At 51.6% G+C, this 13614-nt stretch overlaps 1 protein-coding gene across 1 annotated transcript; it reads right to left on the bottom strand.

Annotated features, from left to right (window-relative positions):
- Nucleotides 1-54: 54 nt before the first annotated feature.
- FOXP3 (forkhead box P3) lies at nucleotides 55-7209 on the bottom strand. Its single transcript, XM_080652584.1, has 10 exons — nucleotides 6985-7209; nucleotides 6358-6462; nucleotides 6131-6269; nucleotides 5487-5748; nucleotides 4193-4280; nucleotides 3921-4001; nucleotides 2782-2932; nucleotides 2094-2170; nucleotides 1369-1470; nucleotides 55-1174 (listed from the first exon to the last, which is right to left on the bottom strand). Exons 1-10 carry the CDS (start codon nucleotides 7192-7194, stop codon nucleotides 1025-1027), a joined length of 1365 nt encoding a protein of 454 aa, XP_080508710.1. The 5' UTR covers nucleotides 7195-7209; the 3' UTR covers nucleotides 55-1024.
- Between the last annotated feature and the right edge of the window lie 6405 nt (nucleotides 7210-13614).

Genomic DNA, 13614 nt, shown 5'->3' with positions numbered 1-13614 from the left:
GGGGCACAGGGCTCAGGGCGGGGCAGGGCATGGGTGGCAGGTGAGACCCAGGGCATGTTTTGGCAAGTTGGTGCATGTGACCATGTGTGTCATGTGGGACTCAAGAGACCCCCTGGGGCGCTGTGTGGGTGTGTGTGTGGGTGCGTGGTGTGCAGGTGAGTTCTAATGGACTGTGTGACCAAGCGTAAGTGGTAGGAGCTGAATGAGACTGTGTGTGACTGGTATGTGTCCATGTGGCTTTCTAGGACCTGAGACCTGAAGGCACTAAGGCTGCTTCTGTGTGGGTGTGTAGGCATCCCCCCTGTGACAGTGCACCTAGGGCAGTGGTCGGCAAACTGCGGCTTGCGAGCCACATGTGGCTCTTTGGCCCCTTGAGTGTGGCTCTTCCACAAAATACCACAGCCTGGGCGAGTCTATTTTGAAGAAGTGGCGTGAGAAGAAGTTGAAGTTTAAAAAATGTGGCTCTCCAAAGAAATTTCAATCGTTGATATTTGGCTCTGTTGACTAATGAGTTTGCCGACCACTGACCTAGGTAGGGGCCTGGAGGCTGGCTGTGGGGGTGTGCTTTGGGCTATGTGGGTTGACAGGCGTACTCAGGTGCGATTGTCTGTGTGACTGCAGATTTGAGGTTGTGTGAGTGTACTGAGACAGGCTCTTCGTTTGGGGGTTTGTATGAAGTCCAAGGGACAGGATTGTGACTCTGCTTGTTTTCTTCAGCCCTAGGTTGCCTGTGAGTGCCCAAGGCAGGCTGTGTGTGTGGTCAATTGTGAAGGCTCAGTTTGCCTGGAGAGCCTGTCGTGGTGGGGGAGCTATGATGGGGGTGTGGGGTTGAGGTCCCTCTGAGCAGCCTTGGTGCAGAGCATATGATCCAGGGGGGTAGTCAGCTTGGTAGTAGGGTCCCTGGCAGGCAAGACAGTGAACACACTTCTTGGTCGCTGCGGGTATGTCCGGGCCTGTCACCCCCGCCCCCAGCCACTTTTGCCCCACATTTTGGCCCCTGTCCTTCCTTTCCTTGGCTTTGCAGTCAGGGACCGGCTAGGGAGTTGAAGCGCCTGCTGGGCCTCTGGCTCCTCTTCTTGCGGAATTCAAACTCATCCACGGTCCACACAGCCCCCTTTTCGCTCTCCACCCGCACGAAGCACTTGTGCAGGCTCAGGTTGTGGCGGATGGCATTCTGTGGAAGGAGGAGCAGCCAGTCAGGCCGGGGTGGAGGCAGCGGGTAGGCAGTCATCCTCTGACATCAGCCGTCCCTACCAAAAACCAGCCTCCTGCCCCTTCCCATCATGTTTGCAAGCCCAGCCCCAGGCTTGGCCCAGCACTGGTGGCATTTGAGACCATCCTGGCCCTGCCACCTCCAGAGGTGCTCACCTTCCAGGTGGCAGGGTGGTTTCTGAAGAAGGCGAACATGCGTATGAACCAGTGATAGATCTCACTGAGTGTCCGCTGCTTCTCAGGAGCCTCCAGGATGGCCTGGAATTCAGGGGTGTGGGAGTAAGGGCATGTGCTCCCCCAAAGTTGCGCTGAGGGGCATCTGACATGAGGCAAGAGAAGGGAGGGAGGGCAATGGTGTGGAGGTGATGGATCAGAGACAGGGTTAGGAGTGGGGTGAGGATGGGCAAGGATGGGGATCACCAGCTGAGTTGAGAGTAGAGTCCAGCTCAGGGTTAGGGCTGGAGTTAGGTTAAAGGTCTGGGATGGGGTTGGAGTGGGGGTTCTCTGTAGGGGTGAGGTTTCAAGGTTTGGGAAGATTAAGGGCCAGGGGTGGGGTCAAGTTAAGGGCTTGGAAGATGTAAAGGGCCAGGCAGAGCTAAAGGTCAGGGAAGGGGTTGGTTAGACTCAGGCTGGGGATAGATATGGACATCAGGAAAGGAGTGGGTTTAAGGCCAGCATTTGGCCTGCCCCGGCATGAGTGATGGTTTAGGTTTGGGTGTGGGGGCAGGTCTGAGGTGAAACTCGCATGGGGAATCACATCTGAGGTGTAGTTTTTTTTTCCCATGCAGGAGCCCTCCCTGGGGGTGTTCAGAGGGAGGCTGGAGTTTGGGAGGCAGGTCCCCACGCCGTCTTTCTCTTCCTCCTTGGCCTGTCCTGCTTACCCAGCGGATGAGAGTGGCATAGGTGAACGGGGGCCGCATGTTATGGAACTTGAAGTAGTCCATGTTGTGGAAGAACTCTGTCCAAGGAGGGAGAGGAGTCAGGCCCCACCTAAACCTCCTCACTCCCTCTTCTACCCTCCACTCTTCCCATGGTCGTTACTATTGGCTGAGCACTGGATGTAACTTGTGTCACTTACTCTGTACCACTCCCACCAAAATGGTATAACCTCTCTGAGGTTTAAAAGAAGGGAAGTCACTTCCACACCAAAAGGACGTAACTGGTTAAGTGGTAGAACCAGGATGACACTCAAGAGCCCTGATCCCTGTTAAACCCACAGCCAAGGCCTTTTGGGTAGTAGGGGATTGGTGAACTTGGGCAACTCACCCTATTTTCCCTTGAAGGGGAGAGGGAGAGCCCCTGGAAATTACATAGGTAGTTCCCTCCCTTCTTTCTGACGACCAAATGGGATAGCTGAAGCCCCAATGCCCAGGGGAGATAGGGCTAGACATCTGATATCCTAGTGGGAGCTTACAGGCCACAGACACCCGGAGAGGAAGCTTTGCAAGCAGATGTGCTTGTCCAAAGGTGGTGGTGGTGGGGAAGAGCAGTATGGAGCCCCACTCCATCGCATGTCAGTCTGGGGGTCAGGGTTTCACGGACACCCTGCCGGGCACAGACTATTCTTACCTGGGAATGTACTATGTCCATGGCTGCCCCAGAGGTGCCTCCGCACAGCAAACAGGCCATTGGGGCCCTCCTGGGGGCCAGGCCAGGCCGGAACAGTGGTGCCTGGGCTGCCAGCAGCTACAATGCAGCAGGAGCCCTTGTCAGATGACACCTGGGTGTGGCGAGGGAGAGGCTGGTGACCCAGAGGCTGAAACTTTCCACTTGAATTTTAAATAAGTGAGTGTTTTTAAAACTAAGGGCGCCCTGCCCTGGCCAGTGTGGCTCAGTTGGTTGAGCATTGTCCTAAAAGGTCACCGGTTCGATTCCTGGTCAGGGCACATGCCCAGGTTGCAGGTTCTGTCCATTGTATGGGGTATGTACAGGAGACAACTGATCGTTTCTCTCTCACGTCTCTCTTTCTCTCCCTCTCTCTCATCAATAAAAAAAACAAAACACTTAAAAGCAAGGGTGCTCTCTTCTCAACTCCAGTCTGGTATGTTTCCCCACAAAGCAGCATGAGCTGTGTTTATCAGACTGTGGTGTGGGCGCTAGTGTGTGTAGCTCATCAATGCCGGGGCCGTGAGCTGGGGTTGAATTGGGCTCCTCTATTACCCAAGTCACTTATGTCTGCCTGGCCTCAATTTCCCTCATCTGGGGGTTAGGGATGATAGCAGTGCCTACATTACAGTGGCATCATGAGGACTAAGTTCACACCAGCAAAAGAATCAGAAGCAGTGCCTGTGACCCATCACCCAGGGCCCACCTCATGGGCATGTGACCTGTACAGCTGTACAGGGCCCTCCCTTTGTTTAATGCCTGTGGCTGCCATCTTGAAATCCGAGGCCTGCTTTTTCATTTTGCTCTGGGCCCTGCGAGTTATACAGCCAGTCCTGCCAGTGACACACAGTCTGCATTCATTAAGTGTCTAGCTACTTGATGTGGCTTTAAAAACAAGGTTATGATATTTCAAGAGCTTAGGGTCAGAGGGGTTGTAAGTGGAGGGGCGTAGATTCTCAGATCTGGGCATGTTTGGAGTTGGGAACGGGGACCCACAGATCCCAGGGCCCACATGTAAGGATAGGTCCTCTGCACACTGCAGGGCGCTTCCCTGCCCCCTTCCACCAGCAGTCTGTGCTGCCGTGAGTCCTGGGGTGACTTACCACAGATGGAGGCTTGGTCAGGGCCATCTTCCCAGCCAAGTGGGCCTGCATAGCACCCAGCTTCTCCTTCTCCAGCACCAGCTGTGAGGACAGGCACACAGTGAAGCCTCCACCTGGTCTCTTTCCACCATGTTTTTGCCCAGGCTATGTTCTTCCCTGGGAGTGCCCTTCCCCCTTCCTTCCTTTATGTTAGTCTCCATCCTGGGTGAGCTCAGCTTCTGGCACAGGGTGGACATAAGGTGTGCCCACCATCACCCCTGGCCCCACGTCACCTGCTGCTCCAGAGATTGCACCAACTCCCTCTGGAGGAGACACTGCGCCTTGCTCTTCTCATCCAGGAGATGGTCTGCCTGGCAGTGCCTGGGGAGGGGGAAGAGTCCATGCAGGTGACCACGGCAGACCTGGCCTCGTGGCTCAATGTTCTCAATGGGGAGGGCTCAGCCTCTAACCCCTCTACCTCAGTCTCCCTCTCACACCCTTCATTCCTTCAACACATGCTACTTGGTATCTCCTTTGTGCCAGGCCTGAACTGGCCACTTGAGCCTGGCCAGGGTGTTGGAGATGACTTAGAAGGAGGTAAGCTGGGAGCAGCCAGGTAGGTGAGAGCAGGAGAGGCATTCCAGGTGGAGGGAAAACCTGGTGGTGAAGAGGACAGGATACATTGAGTTGCCAGTGATAGTTGGGTAGGGTTGGAGAAAGTGTGCGTGTGTGTGTGTGTGTGTGTGTGTGTGTGTGTGTGTGTGTGTTTGGTATTTGGAGGTATCTGGTTGTGATGAAGCTAAGAAGAGGCAGCAAAAGCCATTTTGAGGAGCTGGGACTTTGGGGATCAATAAAATCAGCCTGGTGTGTTGGCATGACAGGTAGAAGGGCAAAGCAGGTAGGAGTGTGGATTCTGGAGCCTGGCTGCCTGGGTTCAAATCCCAGCTCTGTCACTCAGGAACTGGGTAATCTCGATCAACACACTGAACCTCTTTGGCCTGTTTCTTTGTCTCTAAAATAATAGTCCAGGTAAATAATAGTACACATTACTAGTATTATGCCCCATATAGAGATGAGAAAACCAAAGCCCAGGGAAGCTAAGCAACTTGCCCAAGATCTTATAGCCAGTGATGGACGGAGCCTGGATTTGAATTCTCAGTCTCAGCTTTTGCCTCTTTTTTTTTTTTTTTAAATACTTCCCTGAGGATATATTTTCCATAGATTTTTAGAGAGAGTGGAAGGGGGTAGTGCAAGAGTGAGAGAGAGAGAGAGAGAGAGAGAGAGAGAGAGAGAGAGAGAGAGAGAGGGACATCAATGTGAAAGAGACACATGGATTGGTTGCCTCCTGCACGTGCCTGGACTGGGGCCAGGGATTGTAGATATGTGCCCTTGACCAGGAATTGAACCCACAACCCTTTGGTATGCAGGCCGATGCTCCAACCACTGAGCCACAGCAGCCAGTGCTGAGCTTTTGCCTCTTTTATCAAATTACTACCTACCAGGGTGAGGCCTGAGCTGAGACCTGCACACCAGACCCCCTCCCACAAACGGGACCGCCCTGAACTGTATTAGGCCTGGGCCACTCACTTGAGGAAGTCCTCTGGCTCCTCAAAGACCTTCTCACATCCGGGCCACTTGCAGACACCATTTGCCAGCAGTGAGTAGGAGCCCTGGGGCACGGTCGAAAGGGTGCTAGGGGGACAGATGGTGTCAGCGGAGGGAATACCAAGGCAAGGGTCCTTCCCAGCCTTGCCCACTGACCTGTCTTTCTTGGGTGCGCCAGGGCTTGGGAAGGTGCAGAGCAATGCTGGTTCCCTGGATACCCACTCCAGGCTGGTCATGTTGATCCCTGTGGGTGGGGACAGGGCATCTCTGGAGATGGAGGCTGTGAGCTGGGCTCTGGAGCTTGGCTCACAAGGCCTCTCCTTTTGAGCTTCCCACCCTCCTGAACCTCTGGTGTCCCTAATGCCCAAGGCTTTTGGCGGAGCAGCTCTAAGACTGCCATTCACAAGTGCTGACATTTTGATGAACTCTGCAAAGATCTGGTTCCGTGATTTTGATGCTCTGCACCTTTCAGGTTCTGAGCCTGACATTTTTCGGAGGTTGGAGTTTCCGAGATGATAAAACCTGACACCTAACACTTGAGGGCCACAATTCAGCAGCCTACACTTCTCACAGTCAAGGACTTGGGGGCTCTGGGATTCTGTGGGGGCTGTGGGGTGTGTTATTACCAGGTGGCAGGCCAGGCCGGGCCTTGAGAGAGAAGACCCCAGTGGCAGCAGTGGGTGGCGGGAGGCTGATCATAGCTGGTCTGTCCAGTGGGTGCACCTGCAGCACAGGGGTCCGGGCATGGGCATCCACTGTTGAGAGCTGGGGGCACATATGGACTATGGTTCCACTTGGCCTCCTCCCAATTCCCCCACCTACTCCCTCCTCCCTGCCAACTCATGGTCCATACCTGTTGCATGAAGTGTGGCCTGTCTTGGAGGAGTGCTTGCAAGTGGGGCGAAGGACCCAGCCTTGTTCCAGAAGGTGCCACCATGACTAGGGGCACTGTGGGCACCTGAGGGGAGAAGGCAGGCAGGAGAGATGCCATCCTCATCCTCACTGTTCTAAATGTCGAATTCATATGCTCCTCACCACAACCCCACGTGGTAGGTACTAGGACCATCCCCTTTATACATATGTAAAAACTCAGGCTCAGGGAGAGTGAGTGACTTTCTAAAGATCAACCAACTAATAAGTGGCAGAATGGGCCTCAACTCTGTCATCTCATGTCCTAGGGCCCCATCCTCTCTTCTGTCACATGGGGATGGGGACACATGGCCATACCTGTGGGACCATGATAAAATTTCCTCTCCTGAGAGATCTTGGGAGTTTGAGGAGAGCCTCGGATCTCTGAGACCTGCTAAGTGGGGATTTTCTTGGCCCCGTGACATCTGCATAAGTCACAGACTTGCCTGGGACCCAGAAAACCACTTCCTGTGCCCCAGCCGGGCCCCCCGCCCGGTGCTACAGTAAAGGTCGGCACCTGTAGGCCCAGGTACTCCACCCTGCTTGCTCCATCCTGGGCCCCGGTCCTCACCTGCAGCTGTGATGGTGGCATGGGGTTCAAGAAGGAGGAGGAGGCATGGGCCCCACCTCGGAGGTCCCGTCCCTGGAAGGTTGCCCCTGGGCCCTTGCCCCCCAGCAGGTCTGAGGCCTTGGGTGCAGCCCTCCAGCTGGACGAGACTCCTGGGGATGGGCTGAGCACCAAGGAAGGGGCCAAGGGCTTGGTTGTCCTGGGGTTGGGCATTGGGTCTTTGTCCAAGGTCAGGCTGTGGAGACATAGGGGAAGGAGTTATACATGTGCTGGCGGTGTGCAAAATACTCAACCACCTGAACCATGTGGACACCCACTCTGGTCAGAGCAGTCATTAGCTGGGACATGTCCCAAAGGACCCCACAACTAGACCCCAGCTCTGATCATGGGTACATGCACACATACACACACATTGGTGTCAGGAACATGGGTGTGTGTGTGTCTGCACACATGTCCCATGTGCAGACTTGCACCATTCAGCATGTGGCTTGCCTGCACATGCTGGCACAGCCCTGGTGGGGATGTGTTCTCCAGAGGGCAGTTGGGGTTTGTGGTGGTTTGTGGGGCCTCAGCCAGGGTAGGTCTCAGCTCCTTCCCCCACCACTTGAGGCCTTGAATTCAGGCCTCAGCCCTCTGGTCCTTCCTGAACCTGGCATCGGTCACACAACCTTTGCTGATCCCACTGGGACTGGTCTCTGATTTTCTTCTGGGAGCATAATTTTACCCCAGTGACGGGCATATCTGAGAGTGGCAGGGGACGTGGACTCAAAAGATCCCGCTGGTTGCTGTGAAGGGACAGACTCTAGGAAGGTGAGGGCAGAAACAGAGGACTAGTGAGGAAGCTACTGCAACAGTCCCAGTAAGTGACGGTGGTAGCACAGACCAGGATGGTGACAGTGGAGATGGTGAGAAGTGGGTGGATTCTGAGCATGTTTGGAAGGTGGAGTCAGAGAACTTTTTGGTAGCTTGGATCTGGGGCTGAGAGAGAGGGAGAGTCAAGGTGACAGAGCAGCTGTAGGGGCAGAGCTGATGTGACCTGGGATGAGGGAGATGGGGGAAGCAAAGTAGGGGGGTGATGATCCAGGTGTGGATGAACATGAAGGGTCTGGCATTAGACATACTAGTGGAAATGCTGAATGGGCAGCTGAGTACAGGAGTCTGGTCATCTCTGGGCTCTGCCCTGCACAGAACTGATATGGTAGGTGGCAGACAGGAGGAGAGACAGGCTCTCTTGAGCAAGAAGGGCCTGTGGGAGCGCCTCAATTCAGTCCCCATCAGAATCTACCACAGCCTGCCCCAAAGCCTTTGTGCTCATGCTGTTTGGCTTGCCTGGAATGCCCACTCTTCCTCCTCTTTCCCTGTCCCAGGCCAATCCAGAAAGCCCTTCATAGTGGCTCTAGATTACAGGGGTGGGCAAACTTTTTGACTCGAGGGCCACAATGGGTTCTTAAACTGGACCGGAGGGCCGGAACAAAAGCATGGATGGAGTGTTTGTGTGAACTAATATAAATTCAAAGTAAAGGAGCGGAGGGGAGAGCAAGAGAACCCTCCGCTCTTTCGGCTCCGCGGGCCGGATAGAACAGCCGAACGGGCCGGATCCGGCCCGCGGGCCGTAGTTTGCCCACGGCTGCTCTAGAACCTTACACTTCCCAACAGGCAGGGCTTTGGTTTTCCAGAATCCTGTAATCCCAATCTGAGAGGAAGTCAGAGCTAGAAGGGACTGCCCAGTCCAACCTCCATGTTACTGAAGAGGACACCCAGGTACAGCATTCCACAGTGTCATGGTGACTTGGGAGCTCCACTTCTTTCTCCAGAAAGGTTGTGTGTGTCCACATTTCACAGGCCCCCTGCTGTGGGGCTGTGTGTGTCTCCCACATCACCCAACAGTATATAGGGTGGGGCACACAGCTGCCGAGAATAGCCTGAGGGAGTATAAGGAGGGTTCTGGGGGAGTGCTTGCTCCTTCCTTTCTTTGCTGTCAGCCATGGGGGTTGTCAGAGCTGTGGTGCTGAGGGAGGTGGCGTGAAAATTCAGATACTCAACTCTTAGTCTCCCCTGGGGGTTAGAACATTACTGTGTGAGAAACAGGAGCCTGGGCCTCTGGAGGCTCAGGATAAGATCCTGAGCGAACGTCAGTGACAACAAGGAGGTGCATGAAGGAATGAGCGGATGAATGAAGGTGGAGGTCAGGGTGATGCTTCTACAAGCCAGGGAATGCCAAAAATTACCAGGAAACCAATGAGAAGCTAGGAGGAGGCCTGGACACTTTCTCCCTCACTACTCTAGGAGCGAATCCTGCCATCACCTTGATCTAGGACTTCAGGCCTCCAGAACCAAGACAATACATTTCTGTTAAGTCACCCGGTTTGTGGTACTTTGTTTCAGAAGTGGAACAAACTAGTGAGTGGATGTTTTCCATTACCCTGGCGTGGTCCACACAGCTTCCTGTGGTCACTTCTGAAGCTGCCTGGACACTTGGCCAGAACTTATAAGAAATATCCTCCCCAAATACATGTGGAATGGCCTGACTCAGGGAAGCAGAGATACATTCTGAGAAAGGGGACATGGGTATGGTCTGTCTGGTGGTGGGGTACGGGAACGCTGGGCTGGGCAGCCAGCTTCCTGCACTGTCTGGTGGGGCGTCCCTTTCTGACTATTTCTCAGAAGACGCATGGAGGATGTTTCTGGGACATAGATTGTGTTTTCATATCGGGGTCTGCATCTGGGCCCTGTTGTCAGAGCCTCCAACTTCCCCAGATTTTTCCGCCATTGACGTCACAGCGGCCGGATGCGCTCAGCTTCATCGGCACCAAGGAGGAAGACAAAGGGGCAGACACCCCACCCCACAGGTTTCGTTCCGAGAATTGGCTGGCCCATCCTGCAGCTGGTGTGGCCCAGATGGGGTGATGAGGGTGCTGGCGGATGTGGTGAGTGACGTCCATCTGGCCACCATGACAAGCCCCGGGCCCTGTAGACGTGGCCCTTATCCGGCAAGAATAGGCCAAGATTTGAGGCTTGAGGAGTTCCATGCAGATCCCACAGATACTGGGACCCTCAGGGTCTTCAAATGGTATTACACCAGAGCCTCAGTGTCATGGAACATCATTACTTAGAATCTCAAACCCACAGACTCTATGGAGTCCATGGGTCCAACTTCTTAGTATGTGAAAACCAATGTTACTGGTATCCAAACATACTGAAACTCCCCGAAGGACAGAAAGCTCACTACTTCATTGGGTCTTTCACCTACCAGGGCTGGAATTGCAATACCCCTCTCCCCCAGTCTCCCTCCCAAGTTCTGTGAAGGCAGGAGAGCCAGTATTATCCTCTCTCCTTTCCCCAGCCTGGGGCCCGGCTCTGCTACTAACTAGCTACAATTCTCCTCAGGCTCCTCTGTGAATCGGGACAATAACAATCTCCATCTTCCATGAAATGCTTAGCAAAATGTCAACGATCGATGAATGGACACTGTAGGACCTCGGTTTCCCTATCCACTCTGGGACAATGTTCCAGACTCACAGCCACTCTGCCAGAGATGGGGAAGGAAGACAGGGGAGGTTGAGGCTGGCACACCTTTGGTGAGCCAAAAGCCCTGGCCTTTGCTAGTAGAGATTCCACCACCAGGCTCTCTGGAAAGGCGCTGGGAACCAGTGCCAGCTCTGGGGACATGGCTGAGCTCTGTCCATAGCCAGACCCACTGACTGATGTCCTCCTAGTACCACCCTCTACCCACGAGGTCTCCTTTCCCATGGGGCCCCAGGACCCACCTAGCTAGCTCTTGGGAGGTTAAGCCCCACACTGTGACCATGGATCCTCCTGCCTTAGTGAGGGCCCCACCTGTGAGAAGACAGAATGAGGAATGGCAGCAGATAGGGGGCAACCCATGTTCTCTTGCCCCCTCATGGTGCTGAGAGATAAACTGAGGCTCACCGTGGGGGAGAGAGACAGAGCAACGGTTCCACTGAGAGTCAAGAGCTGAGCTAGGGTTTCAACTCTGCCAATGTATTTCTGTGAGGACTTGGGAGAGGCCCTCTCACCCATTTCTGGGCTTCAATTTGCTCCTCTTATACACTGGGAAGGGGAGAGGTGTGGAATAGGTGAGGGCCAGGGCTCTTCCACTCTGTGTCAGGGTGAGTTGTTAGGTGTAGAGCTTCAAGTTGACAACTGCTCCTCTATCCAGGGGACTGAGAGACAGGGATACATAGAGACTCATAGAGACAAAGAGAGACAGAAACAAAGAGACAGACATAGGGGAAGAGAGAGACACAGAGAACAAGAGATACAGAGAGAGATGGAGAGACCTGAGGTGGGACAGAGATAGAGTGAGACACAAAGAGAACAATAGAGACAGTGAGAGATTCTGAGAGCAGAAACATTATATATATATATATATATATATATATATATATATATATATAGAGAGAGAGAGAGAGAGAGAGAGAGAGAGAGAGAATGCCCCAAATAAGAACAGTTTCTGGCCTCTGGATGATGCCTGAAATGATGAGGAATAACAAAGGGCAACATGGGGGCTACACCTAGGGCTGGGTATTGTATTGTGTTGCAAAGCAATAATCAGCAAAGTGGTGCGGTTCTGGTACAAGAGCAGACACTGAGGAACAGAACAGAATAGAAAGCCCAAACACAGACCCATGACTACAGGGAATGGAGTTTGTGATGACTGCCCAAACTGGGAGATGGTGTAGGACAGATGGTTTAACAAATGTTTCTGGGATAATTAAGGGAAAAATAAAATGATTGAATGAACTATTAGTCCATTTTCCCACTAACCCCTCCCTGCCCTGTTTGAAATATCAGCATCATCATATAACCTAAAATAAATTCCAGATCCATTAAAAAGATAAATAATAATATCTAATATGGATCTTGGGTTTATTGTATTCCAGGCCCTATGCTAAGAACTTAACATGGTTAATAGATTTAATTCTCACAACCACCTTTGAGGTAGGTACTATTATTACTATCACAGTATGTATGAGGAAATGGAGGTACAGAGAGTTTAAATGCCTGGCTAAAAATCACACAGATGGCTTGGGGTGAGGCTGGGTTTGTCACAGACAGTCTGACTCCAACACATGTGAACACATCTCATTTTCAAGTGGGAAAGGACTTTCTAAGCACAAAATCAAAGACAGTAACCACAGAAGAAAAGGCTAATCTATTGGACTATATAAAAACATCACAAGTATCACAAAACACTGTGAACAAATAGAAAAAGAAAATATTTGCTATATATGTAGGGCTGATGGAAGGTTAATATTCATTTAAATAAAGAGCTATGGTAAATCAATAAGAAAAAAAAGATGAACACCCTATTAGGATGAAGGACACCAGATGTCCCCCCCCCCCCAAACACAAATAGTCAATAAAGTTAAGTAATCAAAGAATGTAAATTTCAACAATGTGGTAATATTTTTTCTTACCTGTTATGTTGAGAAAGGATTTAAAAATGACAATACCCACCCAGAATTAGATTGAATAGAGGGAGCATAAAACAGCACAACCTTTGCAAGAACAGTTTGCAGAGAGGGTCAGAAACCTTAAAAATGCACACACCTTTTGCCATAGGAACTCTATTTTCAGAATCCAAGGAACTAATCAGGGATGATTAAGGGGAAAAATGAGAAACAACCCAAATGTCCAGTGATGGACATTTGGTCGAATCAATCATGGTTCATGCCTATGTGAGGTCAGTTTTGACAGCTGTGAAATATCATATATTGAAACAATGTTTAGTGATCGACAAAAATGCTCCCATTAATTGAATAAAGCAGGAACAAAGCCAATAAATAGTGTGATTCTAATTTAGTTTAAAAATACTAACAGCTAAAACTTTAGTGAGCACTTGCTAAGCCTGCAGAGATGAACTCATCCCAGCCTTGAACAGCCTGTTCTGTTCCTGGACATGGACTCTGGACACACACACACACACACACACACACACACACACACACACACACAAGGTCCTGGGATTAGGACCACACAGTGGTCCAGGAGGGTCTCCTTTTATACAAGAACAAGTTAAGTCCACAACCTGACCCGACAGCTCATGGTCCTCCTTTGATCGGAGCACACAGAATTGATGATCATTCTTATAAAATGTAAATGTCCTCATCAGCATTTCTCAACACACTGTTATTGAGTGCCAACTGTGTATACAGTTCTATGCTGTATGCTGGGTGGCAAGGCAAGACAAGAGAGCAGGTGAGATGGTGGGAGAAAGACTGAGGAAAGGAATCAGATGGAATGTGGTCAAGATGGAGGACACAGACAGGAAAAATGGTCAGAGCAGATAAAGACAGAAGGATGGAGATTCTGAGTGCCAGGGCAACAGACAGAGAAAGAGTGGGTCAGATAAACACGGAATAAGTGAGACAGGATGAATAGAGACAGAAGGATGGAAGATATTGAGAGAGAAGAGACGAAGAGAAGTGAGAGATGTAATTGAAATTTCCAGTTATACCTGGACAGCATTTCAAGTTGTTTAAGGATCTGAAATTCATAAAGATTGGTAGTTGACATATTTAAAAAGTCCTACCCATCTACATATCAATTTAATTATCTTTGTCTCCACCCAAGCATAGATTAAGTACTTTACCTATCAGTCTTCTGGCA

Source organism: Plecotus auritus (assembly GCF_963455305.1).
Source record: "Plecotus auritus genome assembly, chromosome: X".
NCBI classification, from domain to species: Eukaryota; Metazoa; Chordata; class Mammalia; order Chiroptera; family Vespertilionidae; genus Plecotus; species Plecotus auritus.
The sequence above is the reverse complement of the archived record's forward strand: the minus strand, read 5'-3'. Positions and strand labels throughout refer to the sequence as shown.

Coding starts and splice junctions, on each gene's coding strand:
- FOXP3 (XM_080652584.1), bottom strand. CDS start 7,194: ATGCCCAACCCCAGGACAACCAAGCCCTTGGCCCCTTCCTTGGTGCTC. Junction 6,270..6,357: donor GGCCACACTTCATGCAACAG/GTATGGACCATG, acceptor ATGTGCCCCCAG/CTCTCAACAGTGGATGCCCA. Junction 2,933..3,920: donor TGACCAAGCCTCCATCTGTG/GTAAGTCACCCC, acceptor CGCCACACCCAG/GTGTCATCTGACAAGGGCTC.